This window comes from Volvox carteri (genome assembly GCF_000143455.1).
Source record: "Volvox carteri f. nagariensis unplaced genomic scaffold VOLCAscaffold_15, whole genome shotgun sequence".
NCBI lineage: Eukaryota > Viridiplantae > Chlorophyta > Chlorophyceae > Chlamydomonadales > Volvocaceae > Volvox > Volvox carteri.
Window position 1 is genome coordinate 264,421 of NW_003307558.1, and position 19,856 is coordinate 284,276.

General features: G+C 59.5%; 2 protein-coding genes across 2 annotated transcripts in view; one reads left to right on the plus strand and one right to left on the minus strand.

Annotated features, from left to right (window-relative positions):
* Positions 1-16,417, plus strand: part of VOLCADRAFT_104353 (uncharacterized protein) — a gene marked incomplete at both ends in the record, with an annotated part of 32,155 nt that extends 15,738 nt beyond the window's left edge. Inside the window, 24 exons of the mRNA XM_002949543.1 lie at positions 330-652; positions 1,055-1,170; positions 1,984-2,027; positions 2,502-2,641; positions 3,107-3,297; positions 3,705-6,769; positions 7,386-7,389; positions 7,529-7,752; positions 8,082-8,285; positions 8,447-8,709; positions 8,921-9,039; positions 9,563-9,695; positions 10,039-10,200; positions 10,730-10,907; positions 11,568-11,648; positions 11,792-11,917; positions 12,418-12,633; positions 12,950-13,264; positions 13,414-13,556; positions 13,898-14,001; positions 14,719-14,822; positions 15,190-15,317; positions 15,670-15,907; positions 15,977-16,417. Of these exons, the coding sequence (XP_002949589.1) occupies positions 330-652; positions 1,055-1,170; positions 1,984-2,027; positions 2,502-2,641; positions 3,107-3,297; positions 3,705-6,769; positions 7,386-7,389; positions 7,529-7,752; positions 8,082-8,285; positions 8,447-8,709; positions 8,921-9,039; positions 9,563-9,695; positions 10,039-10,200; positions 10,730-10,907; positions 11,568-11,648; positions 11,792-11,917; positions 12,418-12,633; positions 12,950-13,264; positions 13,414-13,556; positions 13,898-14,001; positions 14,719-14,822; positions 15,190-15,317; positions 15,670-15,907; positions 15,977-16,417 (7,062 nt within the window). The remainder of the gene's footprint in view (positions 1-329; positions 653-1,054; positions 1,171-1,983; positions 2,028-2,501; positions 2,642-3,106; positions 3,298-3,704; positions 6,770-7,385; positions 7,390-7,528; positions 7,753-8,081; positions 8,286-8,446; positions 8,710-8,920; positions 9,040-9,562; positions 9,696-10,038; positions 10,201-10,729; positions 10,908-11,567; positions 11,649-11,791; positions 11,918-12,417; positions 12,634-12,949; positions 13,265-13,413; positions 13,557-13,897; positions 14,002-14,718; positions 14,823-15,189; positions 15,318-15,669; positions 15,908-15,976) is intronic.
* A 1,339-nt stretch (positions 16,418-17,756) lies between these two features.
* Positions 17,757-19,856, minus strand: part of VOLCADRAFT_104354 (uncharacterized protein) — a gene marked incomplete at its 3' end in the record, with an annotated part of 9,334 nt that continues 7,234 nt past the window's right edge. Inside the window, exon 7 of the mRNA XM_002949660.1 lies at positions 17,757-17,808. Within this exon, the coding sequence (XP_002949706.1) occupies positions 17,757-17,808 (52 nt within the window). The remainder of the gene's footprint in view (positions 17,809-19,856) is intronic.

Consider the following 19,856-nt stretch of genomic DNA (forward strand, 5'->3'; position numbering starts at 1 on the left):
TACCGGGGCCGGGTGTGTATGGGGAGGGTGTGTATGGGGAGGGAGTAGCGAGTCTGGTTGCGGCGGAGAGCCCGTGGCCATCCCGGAGGCCGGCTTCGCCACCTTGCCTCTTCCCTGCCTGCAATTTCGTTTTTTCGCTGTCCATCCTAACCCGGCTACCTCCTCCCCTGCCTCTTTCCCTGTCCTTTTTCCACCACACGCTCCCTCATCCTCCCGCTCCGTCGCGGCACGCCACACTGCCCTGGCTGATCTCTTCTATGCACATAGTCCTTGACGAGACCCGGCCCCGTTCTCCTTGTCTTGTTCGTCTTGCTTCGAGCACCCCGCAGGACAGCTTTAATATCTTTGACGCCTTGGTGGTGGCCGTCAGTCTCGTGGAGATTGTGTTATCCACAGTGGCTGGACTCAATGCGGCTCGCGCGCTGCGGGTGCTCAAGGCGCTTCGCGTGCTCCGTCTCTTCAAGCTGTTCCGCTATATGCAGTCGCTGCGGCGCATCGGCGAAATCCTGCTGTCAGCCTTTACCTCCTTCGCCGCCATCGCGACGTTGCTGATGCTCTTTTGGCTGGTCTTTTCCATTATTGGCATGCACGTGTTTGGGACCAAGGACCTCGACGGCTACAACTGGCCCAATTTTTCCACCTTTCTGTACAGGTACAGAGGTCCTGCGTATTTATTTTTTGTTAGGAAGCAGTGGCGCCAGGCCATGTCCTTCTTGCATATCTCGCTCGCGCGCGCGCGCGCGCTCGCTCGCTTCCCCGTCAGCATTTTCCTCTTCGCTTTGCAATTGATTTCCCGGTCCAGTTCCCCGGCGCACCAGCCAACCACCCTCCTCCTGCTTTTTCGCAAGCTTCTGGCGTCCCCTTTCCTAGAGCCGTCCCCCTCCTTCCACGCATGTGTGTGTGTGTTTTAATGATCTTTCGGAGCCGTGATAAGGAAAATGCCGATGGTGGTTCACGTATATAACATGTGTGTGTACGTCTTCCGCTTCGAGATCCTCCCCGCTGCTCTGTCCCCTTTGTACTTCCCTGTGCTCCCTGTCCTTTCCCCACGCAGTCTGATTGCCACCTGGAATGTGCTCAATCTGGAGAACTGGACCAACACCATGTACGCCACTATCCGGGTCACGGACTGGGGCTCCAGCATGTTCTTCGTGCTGTGGATTATCATAGGTGTGTGGATGGCTGGGTGATTGGCTGTATAGGTGGCTGGATGAGTGGGTGGGTGGGTGGGTGGGGGGTTGTTGTAGCATCAGGGCATCAGTAAAGGTGCAAGAAATGAAGCACCTTGAAAGAAGCGCGACTCCTTGAGAAAGGCTTCGAAAGATGTCCTTCCTCCCGTCTAACTGGACGGTCAAGATGATATCGGCATCAGCAAGCATTGGCAAGGCGTAACCGTACAAATGTCGTACACGTCTAGAAACATCTGGGTTCTTAGACTGTTTAGCAACAGATATCAGACATGTAGCATGTCTTCCATAACCAGCATAGTATTCAGGATGTTCACTACAGCAGTGGTCCTGGATGGGTGCGGTTCTCGCTTGTAGCAAATGGAAATTGCGTCGGGTTGGCGGTCTGGGCGTTGATCCGGATCCCGGTGGCTGAGGTTCACACGCGTGAACGTGTGTTTAAAATGGCTTCCTTCCTTCTCTGGCACCGTTTCGGCCGTTGGGACGTTGGGTTGGGTCACCTAAGGTGGTCCAGGTGGGGCTTCTACAGGATGGCTGCATTATGTATACAGCGGTTTGTCGCGATGAGTAGTTGTTGTTCTTACGGTGCCTTCCCTCCTCTTCGCCAGCGCCCCTCTTCACTAGCAAATGCTCGACATGCGTTGCGCGTTGCCTGTAATATGTAACCTCCTCAACAAGTTTCCAGCCCCTGCTGTTGCGCTGGCCCCCAAAGGCCTTGGAAACCCTGTGCATAGCACTCCTTTCCTTCTCATCTTATCCTCGTGTACCCCTTCGCCGGGACCCGGTTGGTGCCCAGGCCGCTACATATTCCTGACGCTTTTCCTGGCCGTGACGCTTGAGGTGAGGTGGAAAAGAGGGAAAGTGAGGATTGGGGTGTTTGGGGTGCTGGAAGGAGGATGTGAGGCTGGGGAGGTGAGGGGTGGTTCAGGGAGACCAGGAAGGGAAGGAGGGAGGGAAACTGATTTGGGGGAATTGGGTTAGGCAGAGAGGTAGAGATCCGTGGCACCTTTCCAAGGGCGTCCTGGGCACCGCACCGCTCCTCTGGGCAGAGCACACGTCACCACTTCGCGTTCTCGCGTTCTCGCATCCCTTCCGGCGCCGCCACACGGATTTTTGCGCCTTTGCCTGGACGCTAGTACCGGCCGCCCTCCCAATCCTTGCCTACTGCTCCCTCTCCCCCACACGCACACACACACGCACCTCCCCCTTACACGCCCCGGTACGTACCTTGCCACTTGCACACGACCTCTGCACATCGACACATATTCTCAAGTCCTTGCTTGCTGCACGTCCACTTTACACGTATCGACTCAGGCGTTCGAGGCCAAGTACGACGCCAACGCGGTTCGTATGGGGGCCCGCGGCGGCGGCTTCACTTCCCTGCTGGGCTCGCTTTGGAGCGGCGCGTCCAGCCTGAGGTCGGGGATCAGCAGCCGGGCCAGCAGCGTGACCAGGTAGGGACCTGGAAAGCTTGGAATGCTACGGGAAGGGCGGGCCAGGCCAACGGCAAGGGAAAAACGACATACGCCCGTACCGCTGGTGCACGGGCGAACAGTAGAGCATTTGCGCAGCGCGGAACGTGTGCCGACGGACAGGTCCCAGCCCTTGCACCGCATCTCAGGGGCCACCACGCGGGGTCCTAAAGGGGTTGTGAGATAGCCCCGATATGGCAGCAGCATGACCAGGGCCGTATTAACATGATGGCAAATGGGGGGTGTCATCGTGTGTTCTACCAGCGCGGGTTCTTGGGCCGTGGGCGGATTTCGCTGCGCCGCACCGAACCCGCCACACTCTCCCTGGGCCCGCGCGCTCCCGTCGCCAACCCTTTGGTAACCCTAACCCCGGCTAACCTATCCCAACCTAACCCATATCTTGGCCGCCTAACCCCGCTGTATCTCCCACCGCCTCGGTCCACGCAGCTCTGTTCGCAGCAGTCGCAGCAGCCACAGCGGTCGTAACTCGGATGGCGAGCAGGGCAGGGAGCGGGGTGGCCACCCCGGCAAGGCCGGTGACGGCAGCCCGGGAGTTGCGGATAGAGTCGGGTCAGTCCGGGCTGGCGTCCAGGGCCTTGAGTCCTCTGCCCCTAGCTCGCAGCTCCCACCTGGCATTGGTGAGTGGTGTGTGGGGTATTCATAGGGACTCTATCTGCGTTCGGTGAATACATGTGTGTCGGGGTCGTGTGTACAGTCTGGGATGTTGCATGAACGCTCTCCCATGGGAGGTGTTGCGCTCATTGTTCTCGCGAACACGGAAGCTTACAAGTGCACACGGAACCGCATCTACCGTTTGCTCGAGTGGAGAGGGAGGGAGGATAAATGGGGGGCCCTTCTTGCCTGTTCAAGATGACGCGCGTTGTCTGCCCTGCCGCGCTGTCCTGTGCCCTGTGCTTCCTTCTTTCCACACCGTACCTCACCCCACACTTCAACCCTCCTCCTCCCAGTTCGGGCAACGCCGTTTGCTTTTTTCTTAACCTCCCCGCCTTCGTCATCCTCCTTGCGCCGCCTGATGGGTAACCAGGTTATTTGGAGGACGCCCAGGCCGCGGCGGCGGCACAGTATGGCGAGAGCAACGAGCGGCGTGTCAATATGCAGAAGATGTTTACCATCAAACAGTGGATCGACACGGGCAACATGGATGTGCTTGAGGCGCCGGGGGCGGGGCCCGAGCCGTCCGTTCGCCGTGCAGGCGATCTGTCGCACGGCCGGGGCCAAACTCCGAATGGGGCTGTCAGTGCGGAGGCAGATACGGCGCTTAGCGGCGGCGGCGGCAACTGGGCGTCGCCGACGCAACAGCGAAGCTTGCAGGCCGCTGGCAGCGGCAGTGACCTTCCGTGCATGACGCCCGGCGGCGGCGGACGTGCCGGACGCGGCATGCCGTACATCAATGACTCTGCTGCGCAGAGCCTTGCATCGTCGGAGGAGATGCCTACGGCGGCACGTGCTGCCAGCGGCGAAGTCGGAAGCCGGGGTGTCGGGGAGGGCTTGGTCCTGGAACCCACCGTCGGCAGGGCGGATTCAACGTTACTCCAACTCCAGTTGGAACAGCAGCCGCTCGAGCAACCTCAGCAACCTCAGCAGCAGCAGTACAGAACTCACCGCAGGGCCAGCCGCACCAGCAACGCCGCATCAGACACAGCAAGGCCTTATACTGCTGGACCTACCACCGGGCCAAACTTCGGACCCATCTCCGGGCCCGAGGGGCGGCGCGCTAGCTTAGGGCCCTACCTACAGAGCCTGACCCTAGCTGTACGGCGGGATCTGGAAGGCGCTGTGAATGGGGGAGACGGCGGCGGCCCGGTGGTGGACGACGTTGTCGCCGGCGGCGGCAACACCTCCGTCAGCGGAAGCGATGGCAACTGGGCGCGGCCGCCGCCGCCGTTGCTCCGGTTACCGTGCGCAGGCGGTGCGGTTGACGGCAGCGAGCTAATCCTGTCGTGCTCCCACGGCCGTTCGCGTCTGATGCGTTCCACCACGTCGATAGACGCAGCGGCGGCGGCCATGCGGGTGGCTCTTTCCTCTAACTACAGCTTCCAACGGGAGTCCAGTGGCGACGGGTACGGACACCTGCTCAACGCGGCGGAGCTTTCGGGGGCAACCTCGGCGCCGGAGCCAGGTTCCACAGCTACAGCAGCAGTAGCAGCAGCTGCTGTGGACACAGCAGTAGCAGCTTCAGCGGGGGCCAGAGTACTGAGCAGTAACCGAGAGTCCTCGGCGCCGCCGCCGCCGCCGGCGCGGGCCCCGCAGCCGCCGTCACCGTCGCCGTCGCCACCGTTGGATAAGCCAGCTCCGGTCACAGCGGACGCAGCCGCGGCCAGCGTAGCGGTGGCGGCGAAGCCGGTTTCGGAGCTGGCTGGGCCTCATCCGCAGCCGCAGACGTCTCTGGAATCGGGCGCGGGTTCAGACACACAAGCTCCGGCGGAGGCGCCGGCAGAGGCTGTCGCTCGCAGCGCCATCGGCTGTCTGGGAGACGGTTACGGCTATCAAGAACTGTTGGACAGCTTCATGGACCCGTGCCGGCGTGACGGCGGCCTCGGCTCGGCCGCCGCCAGCTCGACGGGCAGGTGGTCGTGTGAGGTTCCGTCGCGACTGTCGGCAGGTCAGGATGTGATTATGGCAACCTTCCAGGATATGTTGAGACCAGCTCGCGACTCGCGAGCCGGCCTTGTAGTCGTGGCGGCGGAGGCGGCGGCTTCCGGCCCGAATTCGCAGGGACCGAGCCAGCTGGACGGGCCCCGCTCGTGCGGCCCCGTCGGCAGTACGGTCCGGCAGCCGCGGCGGCAGGGTGTGTGGGATGGAGACGGGGTCACGAAGTTGGAGGCAGCTGCCGTGGCGGGCGTGCCGTGCCCTGCAGAGCCGGTCAGCAACCGACCCGTGGGTCAAGGCCAGCTGGGAGATGTGCCATCGCCTCCGCAGCAGCCGCAGCAGGAACAAGAGGTACAGCAGCACCAGCAGCAGCGGGAGCGGCTTTTCGCGGCCGACAGTGGCACTCTGCTGGCACTGGCCGACGAGTTGGAGAACGCGCTTACTGAAGGGGAGCGCCGGGCCGCCAGCAGCAACGGCGCCGCAGCTGCTACCGGCGCAGCAGGGGCCCCAGTGCAATCCTCTGGCCCTAGTGAGACCGACACCAGCACCAGGGAACCGGCGCCATCATCCCAGCAGCGCCCGGCGTCCTCCATGTCGGCGGCCTCAGGTTCCCCCGACTCCAGTGGTGCCGATCTCTCCTCTGATGGGGACAGGCCGCAGGATGCCCTGCGCGCGCTAATACCGCCGCTCAGTCGTCTGGTGCTTCAGGACGCTGCAGGCCAGGGGGTTGCCACAGCAGCCACCACGGCTGTTCATGGGGAAGGTGAAGGCAGGAGTACCAGCGACGGCAGGGGGGCGGGGTCAAGTCCGAGCTCGGGTTCGGGTAGCATGCCGGGTGGTGCTGGGGACGGCACATGCCAGAGCTTGCAAGACAGCGCGCACAGCTTGAATGAAGTTGGAATCGCCGTTGCACGCCAGCGTGGCGGTGCTTCGGTGGCGGTGACGACGCCCGCGGCGGCGGGGGCCCGGCGGTCTGAGTTTGCCGACCACGGTGGCGGTGGTGGTGCGGCAGCGGCTGCGGGACCCGAGCTGCCGCCGCTGTGGCGGGGCGCGCCGGAGTTCCCGCGGGACTTAGCCTGGCAGCCGAATGACCGCCAGCAGGTGTTGCAACAACAGCAGCGGCGGCGCAGCGGCGGCGGCGGCGGCGGCGACGCGACATCAGTGCCTGCAACGTTGTCGCCGCTCCGCGGCGATAGCGCCGAAATGTGCGAACCTGACCACCGAATGCAAGCCCGCGGCAGTCTACACGGCAAGAAGGACGGCGCTGCCAATAACGCCGCCACCGGCAACAACGAGCTTCTCGCTGACCTGGCAGATGCGGACTGCCGACGCAGCAGCTGCGGCAAGCCGCATGGAGCAGAACTTGGGGATGGGAACGAGCCGTTTGGTCGGAAGGGTCGTGACCAGTGGCCTTTGGTGGCGGAGTCTGCGACTACGGCGCCGGCGAAGTTCGGCGACAAGGACGCAGGCCACCGGAGCGACAAGCGCCCAGCGATGCGGGTATGTGGAGCTCCGGTTCGGTTTAGCTTTACTAAGGGGGTTGTTTTAGGAGGGGAAAAATGGGAGTGCCGACAGCCGACATGTTTTGAGGCTGATTCCCGCTGCATTGCTGCCTATGTCGCTACCCGTTTCGCTGATTACTACTGTTTTTGCTGTGCCGCCTGGAAGGGTGGGAGTCATATCACGCAAAAGCCCAAAAAAGCCAGACAATTAATAAGTGACTACTGACGTTCCAAAAGCGCACGGGAGGAGTGGGGGGGGAAGAGGAGCAGCCCAGCAGGCTGGGTAGTTTGCAGGCATCACGCCCAGGCCTCCAGGATATGGGGAGGCCTCCAGGATGGCCGATATCGCTACTACTGCTATGTTGCGAGGAGGCAACCGTCAGCTTGTATCCATGCTCGCGTTGCGCCACGCCAGGCTGGGGGCCCGTTGCCACTCTTCGCTCAGGACGGGATGGACGGGACTTCCACCGCCAGCGATTAGGCAGGGATGGATGGTATAGCTTTGCTGTCCTGGACATGTAAGGGCGGTGCATATTGAGGTCCTGCCATCTTTCCACCCGCCACGCCTATTTACCTCCGTCTATTGCACCATCTTCTCCCCCGTTCCCCTGCAGCAGTGTGAGTCCCCGGCTTTCCTTTCCTTATGCCCTTGGCGACGTGCGCAAACTGTGTATGTGTGTGTGTGTGCACACGTCTGTGTGTATGTGTGTGTGTGTGTGTGTGACGCAGCGCATCTCCGAGGCGGACTCCTCCGCAGACATGATTTCACGCTGCGACTCGTTCGACAGCCGGGCATCCGGGTTGAGCCACGGGAGTGGGGGCAGTGGCGGCGACGAGGACGACCCCCAGGCGCGCCGCAAGCAGCGCTTCCGCAGACGCCGGCGGGCTAGCATCCTAATTGAGGGAACAGGCAAGGCGTTCTGGATTTGGGATGAGGACCATCCGGCGCGCGAGCGGATGTACTGGTTGGTGACGCACAAGGTAAGGGGCAGGTGGTGGAGTGCTGGTTTTCGGTAGGAGTTATGATTTGAATTATGCTTGGGTCTCTGCGGTCCTGGATTTTGCCTTGCCTGCATCTTCTGCCATCGCATTTAAAATGGTCCACAACCTCTACAACTAAATTCTTCTTATCTTCATGATCGCGTTCGTGTTGTTTTTTTCCCCCGCGTCCTAACCCTCTCACCGACGCGGCCCGCACCCCACTCCTGCTATGCTGCTCCAATCCACATTTCCGGTCTAACTCAACGCAACTCAACTCAACGCAACGCAACCCACCTCAACCAACGCCTCCACACACGCGCAACACACAGCGCTTCGAGTACACGATGTTTGCGCTGATCCTGCTCAACTGCGTTAGCATGGCGCTGGAGAATCCCTTCATCCGGTCTGGCTCCGTCGTGGACAAGGCGCTGTTCTGGGCCAACGTGGGGTTCACCATCCTGTTCACCATAGAGGCCGCCGTCAAGATGTTCGCGTACACCTTCACGGCGTACATCAAGCGCATCACGAACCAGGTGCGCTATTGCGGCAGGTGCAGACAGGGCACCTGCAGACGGGGGGTCATGGATCCAAGGTGGCGTGGGAGTTGAATAGCGGGACTCATTCCCTGGCCGTCCTGCTTTTTCCTGCAGCTCACTTGCTTTCCACCTTCCCATAATCTCCCATGTCCTTGCAGGTGGACTTTGTGATTGTGGTAACCTCGTTACTGGAGATTGTTTTGGCGGCTGTGACCGATTCCGTGGATGCCGTGTCAGCACTGCGGGCCCTGCGGGCTCTGAAGCCGCTGCGTCTGCTAACTCGCTCTGCGGGCATGCGGCTGGTGTTTAAAAGCGTCACCATGAGCCTCATGTCGATGGCCAACGTGAGCATCGTGTGCATCCTTTTCTTCCTCATCTTTGCCATCCTGGGCGTGCAGCTATTTTCGGGCAGGTTTTACAGGTGTGTTGGGCTTGGGTGGGTGGGTGGGTGGGGTGGGGTGGGTGTGCAGGTGTCCGTGTGCGCATATGGCCGCTGCACTGTGCGTTATAGCATGGTGTACACAACATGACGTGACGACGGTGACGATGACGACGATTTGGAATGCGATGGGTTGTGGTCGCGGCGCTGTGAAAGAAGAACACTACACAGCGGTGTGAGTGTGTGCGCGCAGGTGCAATGATGACAGCGTATCTGGCAAGAGCGAGTGCGTGGGCAACTTTACGGACCCCTTCACCAACACTACCATGCAACGGACCTGGGAGAACGACTTCCCCAACTTTGACAATACGGGTACGTGTTCGGAGCTCGCGGGAATGGCAAGGCCGTAGAAGGGCGTATGACGGAAGGGGAAAGCAACGGGGGGCACGCGCCAAAGGGCCCGAGGAAAGGGTGCTGTGTGAACGGAGTGGGTATTTTGGCGGGGGAAGGGACGTAGGGTATGTGGTACGATCCGTGGGGCTTAATTACATGGAATCCTGTCTGTGCCTGGACTTCATAACCAAGCAGTGGCCCAATTAGGCTCCTTACTTGACCGCCCTTAAGGCGCCTGGAGCTATGGGGCTAGTCGACTGTCCCCTAACCGGACCTCCTCGCTGCCGCCAGTTGCTCATAGCTCTGTCACACAACGCATAGTTTCAGTTGGTCTGCATTTCTTTTGTCAACTTCCAACTGCATGCTCAGCTTCTTCCCTCCCCACCGCCTCACCCCAGTCCCCACGGAGTGGACCCCTTTTCTAGCCCTTTCCCTTCACCGCCGCCGCCGCCGCTGCCGTCGTCTCCTCCTCCTCTTCGTCTTTCTCCCCCCTCCCCATCAGGTAACGCGCTGCTGTGTTGCTTCATCACTGCCACCCTGAACGGCTACACGGAGATCATGATCAACGCCATGGCCGCACCTAACGAGCCTGGGGATCAGCCGCGGCGGTTTCAGAACCCAGGAGCGTTCTTCTGGTAGGTGAGGGCCTGGCGGAGGAGGAGGCGGGAAGACGGGAAGTGGCAGCGAGGGCGGAATCGTTGTTGACGCGTGACAGGGGAAGTGAGAATGTAGGCCGCCACGCGTGTGAATTGGCTGGCTTTTTTCTGCTGTCCGCGGAAACACAAGTGACGAGCCGAGCATGCATGCCAAGCTTGCGCTTCAATTCACCTGCGACAAGTAAAAAAATGTTATACACACACATACGCGCGCGCGCACACACCTCCCTCCTTTCCCCCTCCTTCCCTCCTAAAGTATGCTGCTTGCATATTTTAGTATGCTAGTAACATCCTTTGACATCCGCACTTGCACGCTCCACAGGTTCTTCGGCTTCATCGTGGTGTGCGCCTTCACGTTGCTCAACCTGTACGTGGGCGTCATCTTTTCGCAGTTTTCCAAGATCCGAATGCTGAGTGAGACCGGCAGCGCCTTCCTCACTTCGGATCAGAATGAGTGGGCGGAGCTGACCAAGATGGTGTTCAGGTGGGGAGGGGGGGAAAACGGAACGGAGGGGAGGGAGCTGTAAGGGCCGGGGTAAGGCTTGGAGGACGGAGGGTGTGCAGGGCCCAAACGTAGACACGCTGGTGCTTCCGTACGAGGACCCTTTCGCGGGGTTGCGGTCACGAGATAATCTGTTTGACGGCATACGGACCTGGGGTCCAGTTGTGGATGTGGGGACCGGGGCCGCTGCAGCGCAGCGGTGTGGGAAATTAAGCAGGGCACACAAACACATCCAGCGATCGGTCTTAAAACCTCAACTCAAAGGTTAAGCCCCCTCCCCGCCACAGCAGCAGCTTCACTCGTTCGTGGTTCGCCTTTCCCCTCCCCGCCGTCGACGCCCCTCCCCCTCCTTTCCAGATGTATTCTTTCCAATCCTTTCCAATTCTTTCCAATTCTTTCCAATTCTTTCCAATTCTGTCCAATTCTGTCCAATGAGAGACTCATTCTCCCTGCTTATCCTTTGCTTTATCCTCGCTCCCCCGCCACCTCCCCCCCCCCCGGGGTGCCACAGGCTCAAGCCGCCTGACAAGGCCCAGCTGCCCACTGGCCGTGTGCGCCGCTTCGTGCACATGATGGTGCACACCAAGTCATTCGACATCTTCGTCTTAGTCATCATCCTCATCAACGTGGGCTTCTTGGCAGCCACCTGGTATAACGAGTCCGCATCGTACACGCACCAGAAGAACCTGGTAGGTCCTTGGTGTATATCGCACGTACGTGTGTATGCATGCATGCATGTATGTATATACACGAACATGTATCGTGGATTTATGGCTTCTTTTACATCCCTGGTAACGCTTGGCCAGTCGTGTGTGCATATGTCGTGTCATGCGTGTGTCATATGGACGAGGATGTGGAGCACGGGTATATGCAAGGAGGGGACCGGGGGCGAGCCAGGGGCGTCCGGAGCTGATGTCCGCCAGGGGATGGTGCAGTGATAGCCCTGTGTGTGCGTTTGCCGGGTTTTGGTTTCAACTTATTTTGGTCCCGGCAGGCAGTCAAGAGTTTTAACGGTTGGGGTTGAGAAGAAACGCGGGGCCAGTCCAGGAGACATAGCGGAGATGCGGGGAAGAGCAGAAAGCGGGACTTTTGGAAAGGCGTGAGGGTTGGGATAGGTGGCGAGAGGACGGCAGCTTGTCGCTGCCACGTGGCCCTACTATACCACCCTCCAATCATCCCAGACCGCCATCACCACCGCCACCACCACCACCACCACAACTGAAGCCACGGGAGGTTTTACAGATTTACAGATTTACGGATTTACGGATTTACGGGCCCGCTCACACGCTTCCACGGGCCACGCCCCTTCCCGTCCCCTTTGCGGCCCCCCCTGGTGTTTTACGCCTCAGGCTAACATCATATTCATGGCCTTCTTCGCGGCGGAAGCGGCTGCCAAGATATTCGCGGTGGGATGGGTGGCCTACTTCAAGGTAAGCTGGTACCCGCGACCACACCGCAGCGGCTCGGTAGGGGTTCGAGCTCTGGGAGCCGGACGTTGTCGTGCTGGGGTTACCGTCGGGCTACCGTCCATACTTTGTACTCATTGGTTGCGTCCGCTCGCATCGTCGCACAGGTTGCCTGGAACAAGCTGGACTTTGTGCTGCTGATACTGGGCCTGCTGGATATCATCATAACCATGCTTCACAGCAATTTCCTGCGCATATTGAGGATCTTCAGGGTGCTGCGGCTGATTGCACTGGTGAGAGAGGGAGGGGGGGTTATATGTGTGCGTGTGTGTGTGTGTGGAGATATGGGGTGGATGCGAGAGTGCACGTCGGGGTTCCCCCGCGGCGATCTGGATGAGGGCGCTGGACCGATGCGAGCTCCGTAGTCCAGCCAAGTGTAAGCCTTTGTGCGTGTGTGTGTGTTGTGTGTGTGTGTGTGTGTGTGTTTAATGGTCTGAGCTACGAATGACTTCACCGAGACGACCTCCGCAGATGGTGGAATATGTGTTGCAGGAAGTTCCAAGAAGATGTTGATTGGGAGAGTGATGCCTGAGCCAGTGAAAACAAGCGGAGGCGCTGTACGTGTGTGTGCGGCATTCCACACAGCCGCCTGTGCACCATAACTGTTCCATGATGTGACATCCTTACCATGGTGCACATCATCATGCACTCATATGCTTGCACTCGTCGTTTCGTCGCGGTTATATTGGGGACGTGCCTTCTGGGGGCCTTCCTGCTTCTGCCTTTCTTCCAGGTGCGCATTGCCCACGTGGCCCAGTTGGTGAAGTCCGTGAAAGGCATCCAGTCGCTGTTCTCCACGCTGGTCTACTCGCTGCCCGCATTCGGCAACGTGGGCGCGCTCATCGGGCTGTTCTTCTTCATGTACGCCTACGTGGGCATGTACATGTTTGGCAAGGTCCAAGACGGCGAGTCACTCAGCCGACATGTCAACTTCCACAACTTTTGGCAGGTGAGGTCGCTGTGGAGGTGTAGGTGTAGGTGTAGGTGTAACGTGTGGCAGCACTGTCGGTGGATGCAAGCTGGGAACCCTCCCTTGTGATCCGTTGGGCTCGTGATCGTAAAAGTAGGTTTGATGGGTGGTGGTGGCGTGCTTTTCGTAGGAGTTTTTAATCGTTTTCGCCACGTCAGGAAGAGGTGTTCATGTCCAGCTCGCAATTCGAAACTTTTTGCCCGCTGTCTACTGTCCGCGCGCCCGGCTGGCCTGATTTGATTTGGTTTGATCTGATCTGATCTGATGCAACCTACCCCTCTGCAATCTAACCCAGGCGCTGCTGGTTCTCATGCGCGTTGCGACGGGCGACAACTGGACTGGCATCATGTTTGACTGCATGGTCCAGCCACCCTACTGCGACCGCTCCTCTGGCGGCTGCGGCACCTACCTGGCCATACCTTACTTCCTCACCTTTGTGCTGCTCATCTACGTCATTTTACTCAACCTCTTCACCGCCGTCATCATCGAGACGTTTGAAAAGACGCACGAGCAGGAGGAGTGGAAGCTGAGCCCACATGTGCGAGGGCTGGGGTCGGGGGGGACCGGCGAGGGAGGGGTCATTGACGACGAGGGCATAGCGGGGGAGCTGGTGGGCGGATAGGAGGGTGTAGGAGGGGAAAGGCTGGAGGGTGATATATGGGAGCGAGTCCATGAGCTCTTGACCCTCTGGCAATTAATGGGCGCATCGCTGCGGCCACGGCCATCCCTTCCATCGTCGCTGGTTTTGCGCCGGTTCAGGCTCTGGAGGAGTTTGTAACGTTGTGGAGCGAGTACGACGATGGATCCGGAACCATTCTGCCACGTCATTTAGAGGAGCTGTTGCTGAGGCTGGATCCGCCTCTTGGTCTGGGCCCTTATGCGGATAACAAGGACGTGCTCAGGTGGGGAGGAGCGGGGCAGCGGGTTGGGGGCGCCTCGTGGCGGAGGGTAGGTAGGTAGGTAGGTAGGTAAGGGTAAGACGAACCACTGACGATTGAAGCTGATACCAGAGGGAAGGAGGAGGCGGGGAGAGTGCTCTTCGGGGCGGATTTGAAGGAGATTGGTGGAGTGGTGGGGCTTTGCTCCCACCACCCGCGTCCGCATGCAGGAGAAGGATCCGCGCTGTTGCAGCGGCCTCTTAGCCGTTGCGACATCTATACAGTCCAGAACGGCGAGGCACCCCTTTCCAAAACCGCGGGTCCCTACCTCCTTTGCCCGCTTTCGCTCTCCCCCCTCGCCGCAGGTTCGTGTACGACCTGGACATACCGCTGGTGAACGCCCGTGTGCCCTTCCACAAGACCGCTTTCGAGCTTGTCAAGAGGTGCAGCCAGGCGACCATGCCGGAGGGTGAGCGCGGGAAGCGGCGTGTCTTGGACGACTGAGTCACGAGGATAGGGAGGCCGTGACGGGGATGCCATGACACGATCTACCTTCCCTGCCAAAGGATGAGGATTTCATACAAGCAAAACTTTACAAGAAAATGTAGTCCAGCAGAGTGATATAGACGTTAGCGCTAAATATTATGGGCAACATTATGTTCAAGCTGAGATACCTTGCGCTGTAGTACAGGCGGTGATGGTGAGCGAACCCCCGCCGGATCTGCACGAGCAGATCCGGAACGAACCCCCGTGGACCCCCGTGGACCCCCGCCGGATCTGCTCATGCCCACTGGCTAGCCAACAAATACAGCAAGGGAGGATCACAGCAATAACAGCGCGTGTGCGATGCCCACACAGAGCAGGCGGGGGCATGCCCGACACAAAACGCCGTGCGGGAGTGTACGTGCGTGTGGGTGTGTGGGCATGAGCAAAGCGATGGCGCTTGCCCTTCCCACCCACCCATCCTTAACTTTTTATATGTTTCTTCACCCAACCCCCCACCCACCCACCCACCCACTACCACCCGAATAGTCTCCTGCTGTTTCATCTAAGCCGGGCCTGGCTGTTGCTTTGCTCTGTTCGAGCTCCTGCCGGTCCCTCCTCCTTCAGCTCCAGCAGCTTCCATCGTGTGTGGCTCGTCTTTCCCTCCTCCTCCCCTCTTCTCCTGTCTCCTCGCGTGACACAGGCGCTATCAAGGAGCAAATCAACCGGTTGGTGGATAAGTTCTTCAGGGAGTTGCCCACGCAGGATGAGATGCTCAACTTCTCCGTGGCCATCACTGTCATGAAGGTGCGTGGGCGTGTCGGGGGCCAGGATTGGGCTCGACACGCCACGCACAGCGAGTCGTTGTTGCTTGCTGCCATTGTCTCTGGTGGCGTTGGGGGATGTTTTGGGGTTCTTGCTGCGGTTGCCCTCATCATCTCCTTGTCGTCGCCGTCATCACCGTCGTCATCATGATCATCATGGTCATTATCATCTTTTCACAATCATCATCATCATCATCATCATCGCAACCATCATCATCGCAACCATCATCATCGCCGGCCATAGCAAAAGCGGCAGAAGCAGAAGCAGGAATGCCAAATTTATCCCTTTTACGTTTCAAGTTGTTTTATGCTGCACACCACTCAGGATTTTCGGCCCTCACCCGCTGCAGGTCCAACGCAAGTGGCGCACCCGGATGCGGGCCTCGAAGCTGCTTCGCAAGAAGCGGTGGCGGCTGGGCCGCAAAGACGCGCCCACCTACCCCGAGATATGCGGTAGCAAGGCGCTCGTGGCGGAAAAGTGAGAGCGGACTGAGCATTGACATGGCGTGGTGCAGGAAGGGGAGGGAACGGTTGTCTGACAGCAGCTGCTGGATCGGCCAGGGAGAGAAAGGCGGAGGAGGTATAATCAGATTAGACCTCCTGACTGCCAGGAACCTGGCACAAACACAGAAGACTGCTACTAGTCACAATGCAGATCGGCCGGGTGCTGTAGTCAAGAGGACTGGATGGATGCCCCGTACACAGGTTGCAGTGCAAATGGCTACGTCGTGTCCGCTGCCGCTGCCGCTGCTGCTGCTGTCACTGATCCACCCTGCTCGCCACCTCCTCCTCCTCCTCCTCGTCGTCGTCTTCTGGCTTTATAACTGCAGGTTCGAGGCTCACCGGGAGGCCCTCCGGGAGGGCGCAAAGGCGTGGGAGGTGGCCCAGCAGGCCTACAACCGCAAGCCGGAGAAGGCCGAGGTGGCGCGGCGCATGGAGCCCCGGTGGCGCTTCAGCACCAAGTACGCGCCGCCCGCCCTGGTGACTGCGACCAGCGAGAAGACCGGTCTGCTGGGGCTCGGCAAGCGGGTGGTCAATGTCAACAAGATCATGGGTGGATTGCTGCGCGTGGGAGGGCTGCTGGGCGGCGGAAGCAACGGCAACACGGAGAGCGGCGGACCGGTGCGCTCCCCGCAGGCTACCTTGAGCGGGGAGCAGTCCGGGATCATGTGGGCCTCGCCGGTCGGGCTACAGCACGGCGGCGGCGGCGGCGGCACCGGCGGCGGCGATTTGAGTGTGACGAGTCCGCTGCCGCGGCTGCTGCGCGCCATCGCACAGGGGGGGGGCAACCGTATGTCGTACAACGGCGGTGGCGGTGGCATGTTGAGCTTCTCGGCGGTGCCACCACCTGAGTTTGGATCGATCGGCGGCTCCCGCCGGCGGCTGGTGGGGGCTGGCGGCGGCCTGGGTATGGACGCATCCGTCTCAGAGGGGGCTGGTTCTCGGACGTTGCAGCCGTCCCTGAGCTCGTCACAAATGATGCCTTCTCGTCGGCTCCCTCGGGTGCCATCCAACGATGGCGGTAGCGGCGGCGATGGGGGAACACTCCCCGGCGGCGCCTCCCGAGGCAACTGGTGAAGGTGTTCAGCGGAATTGCGAACATGGTGGTGGCGACAGTTGGCGGCTCGGTGCGAATGGCTGCGGGAGAACCCCCCTGGATTTTGCAGCACGTGAGGCAGGATGGGGTTGTGGATAGACATATATACACACCACCAGACGCAGCAGCAGCGCGATGACTCGTGCAGGAGCAATAACCGCAGCTGCTCGGCTGTTGGGCAGGGGCTCGTTAACGGCCTCACGGTCGGTTGGCCCATGTTCTCGTGGCGTTGAATAAGATTAAGAGACATAGTATCACGAACTGGCGATGAAGAGCGTGTTTTAAACGCGGGGGCCCGGGCCTGGGGCCGGGACCGGGCTCAGGTCCTGTGGCCTTCTTCGTTATGTGTGGCCTTCGTTATGTGTGTGTCAGGGGCCCCAGCGGCAGCGGCGTTGTGGAGGGGGGTTTGTGTACTTCGCAGGTTGTCCATCGAGCACCCGAAGAACGGCCCCGAGGGCAAGAGCCCTGACGCGTGGAATAAAGATGGGGGTTGTGCAGACCACCGGGCAGCCCCGGGGTACCTGCCCTGATCCTTTTCGCTTCGAGCGGATCTAAGCAAGCTGCTCGAGTTTATCTAGCAAGGGTCAGGTGCGTAAACTTGTACGCGTGTGTATTTATGTGTATGCGTGTTGTTGTGTGCTTCGTTTCAGCCGTCGTGTTTTAGGAGGAGACGATAGCGCCGAGCTTGCGATCACTTGCCTTGCGCATGCGTGTGTGTGTGCATGCGTGTGTGTGTGTGTGTGCATGCGTGTGTGCATTTAAGCGTGTGCTTGCGTGTGCGTGCTTGCGTGTGTACATGTTCATGTGCGTGCGCGCTTGCTTGGAACCGGCCTCTGTGAAAAGAGTCGTTGCAGGAAATGGACTCAACCCAATCCGCGTAGGTTCCACTCACCCAGCTGCCGGACATTTAACCTTCGAGTGCATACGAATTGCGAGGCGAGAGTGGAGGAGAGGGTTTGGAAGAAACACAGAGGCGCGATGGCGCATACGCCGAATATGGAATGGGTTGACACAGCTGTGGAGGGGCCGCAACATGTCGATGAGGACATCTAGAAGAATTCATTCGTACTATGAATTTCATTTGCGTCAAACCCGCCAGCAGCGGCGCGCGTCTGGTGTTCAAGGCGGTGTTGTATCAGGGTTGTGAGGGGCCCTGTTGTCTGGATGGTGACTCTGGGGGCAGAGGGTGTTGGTGTTTGGGGTTGGGGTGGGGTTGGCTTGGGTTGGGTGCTCCTTTAATGTGCCATAATTGGGGCGTTCTGTAGGGTTTGTCATGTTCCCTCACGCCCTCAGCGGTGTTAGCCCTCAGGCCCCCTTTAGTCACTTGGACAGGGGGTCGTCTGATGTCTTCTCTCGTGACGGGGAGTGTAGCCTGCATGCGAGCGTAGACGCAGCGCAACAGCAGCAAATAGCGGCAGCAGCGGGTAAAGGATATAGAGGACGCTCCAGTCTTGGGGGTGCTTGATTTTGCGTGATCAGGGCCTCGGTCTTGGACGTGGCTGGGCCGAGTCCGTCGGAGCGCGGGAAAGAGGATAGGCAGGCGAGGCAGGACGGGCATGCTTAGCGGCCGGACGTCTACTCGCTAGGTGTTGTGTCCCGTCCCGCACGCAGTTTGGCAGTATACAGCGGCCAGCGTGCTGGATTCAGGGGGGAGCCCCAAGCTCCCATCCCCAGGCAATAAGGGCGGGCTGTTGATAACATTACTGCAATACTGTTGTTGTTGTTGTTGTTGTTGTTTCGATTGCTGGAACAGAAAGGCAGTTGCAACTGGCAGGGCTGACAAGTTTGGCAGCAGCCTGGTTTCTGCGTGTTCAGTCCTAACAAGCGAGACGATGATGCATGCGTATGGGCATGGGCAATTCATGGCCTCCGGGCCGGCAACGGATCTGTGTGAGGGCTTAAGAAGGCTTGCGTATTATTGTCTTTCACCCTTCGGTTTACAGTGCGGTGATGATGGGATCGCGTACACTAAATTAATGGTGGGTTTGTGTCATTGCAAAAGGAAGTGATGTAGTCGTGATGCCTTTCGCAACGCTCCCTCGGGGTATTTTAAACCGGTTTGTCGCGCGCACAGGCGATCGCTACTTGCATGGATTATTCATTGATGCTTTGGATGGGGGTTTAATGTCGTAATAAATGTGTTTGCTTGAGTTTCAAGTCTGGATGCGGTGTGCCTTAGTTGCAATGACGAAACCTGGTTTCGGAGAGCGCGTTGTACGGGCGCACACGTGACTTGTTGCTTCGCGCGGCTGTTGCTATTCCCCGAGCTGTTGCGAGACTATTTTGCCACAGATGGATTTTTAGTCGCAGGCGAAGCGCGGTCCACCCACATGCGCGGGCATACGCGCGGGTCGCGCATGATTCTGTAGTGGACCGGCCCACGGGTCAGGAAATGCCGGTTGAAAGCCGTGTCGCGGTGATTTTGAGGTGGCCTACAAAGTGAGATGCTATAAGCTTCGTGTGGGAAACGAACGTGTGTTGACACCAGGTAGGCCTGAGCAGCCCTGCGCGGAGTAGCTGAGCAGGGCAAGTTAAACACAAGCCTAGCAGTGACTAGGAGGACTTCCGCGCGGATCAGCGCTTAAAGTAGCATGGGAATGCAGAATTACCATAGTGCTAACGAACTCAATATCCAAGCACACGCCTCCAAAACTTCGGCTATCCCGTCAACCTTCCATACTACGAAACATGTCAACAGGTAGGCCACGATGGGGAAGAAGCATCTATACACAAGTGCTATGGGGCGACTCGGTTTTGCAGGCAACGTCCCGCTCGTCCCTATCCTTCTAACGCAAAAAGATAAACTCAAAGGAGGTATTCAATTTGATGACGGCAAGAAGGCCACATTTCTCTTTGTATAGGTAGGCCTCCACGCCTCCCGGTCACAGCATGCATCATTATGTCCTATAGCCTTCATGGCTTGCTGTACGGTTGCGTTCGGGGTGTCGGATAGGACAGGGCGAGGCGAAACCGGGGCTGCCAAGGGCCTTACACTACTGCAGAGTACTAATTGCTGCTCTCGGAGCGCCAGGGCGCGTGTGCGCCGAAGCGCGGTCTAGCGCCACACGGCGCGGTCTGAGCGCGCGCAGCGCTGTCCAGCGCGGCCACACCGGCACGGCCGAAAGAACTGACGCACAGCACTAGACAACTAAACGCAGCATTAATGACTGCGTCCACTGGTCACCCGCCCCGAGGGCAAACCTGAAGCGTCAGCGACGCACGAACCACACCCTGGCCAGCGGGGCTGGCCAGGCGACATTCCTAGCGCGCGACGATACTCTATAGGCACTTATTTGCCGTGCGGTAATCGCTGTACAGCTGCACGTCCGGCGCTCCGAGGGGACTGCCTAATCACCGGTCTCCAACTGGGCCGAGCCTGCCGCTTATAAACGAGGGACACTGAGGGCGGGGGGGGGGAAC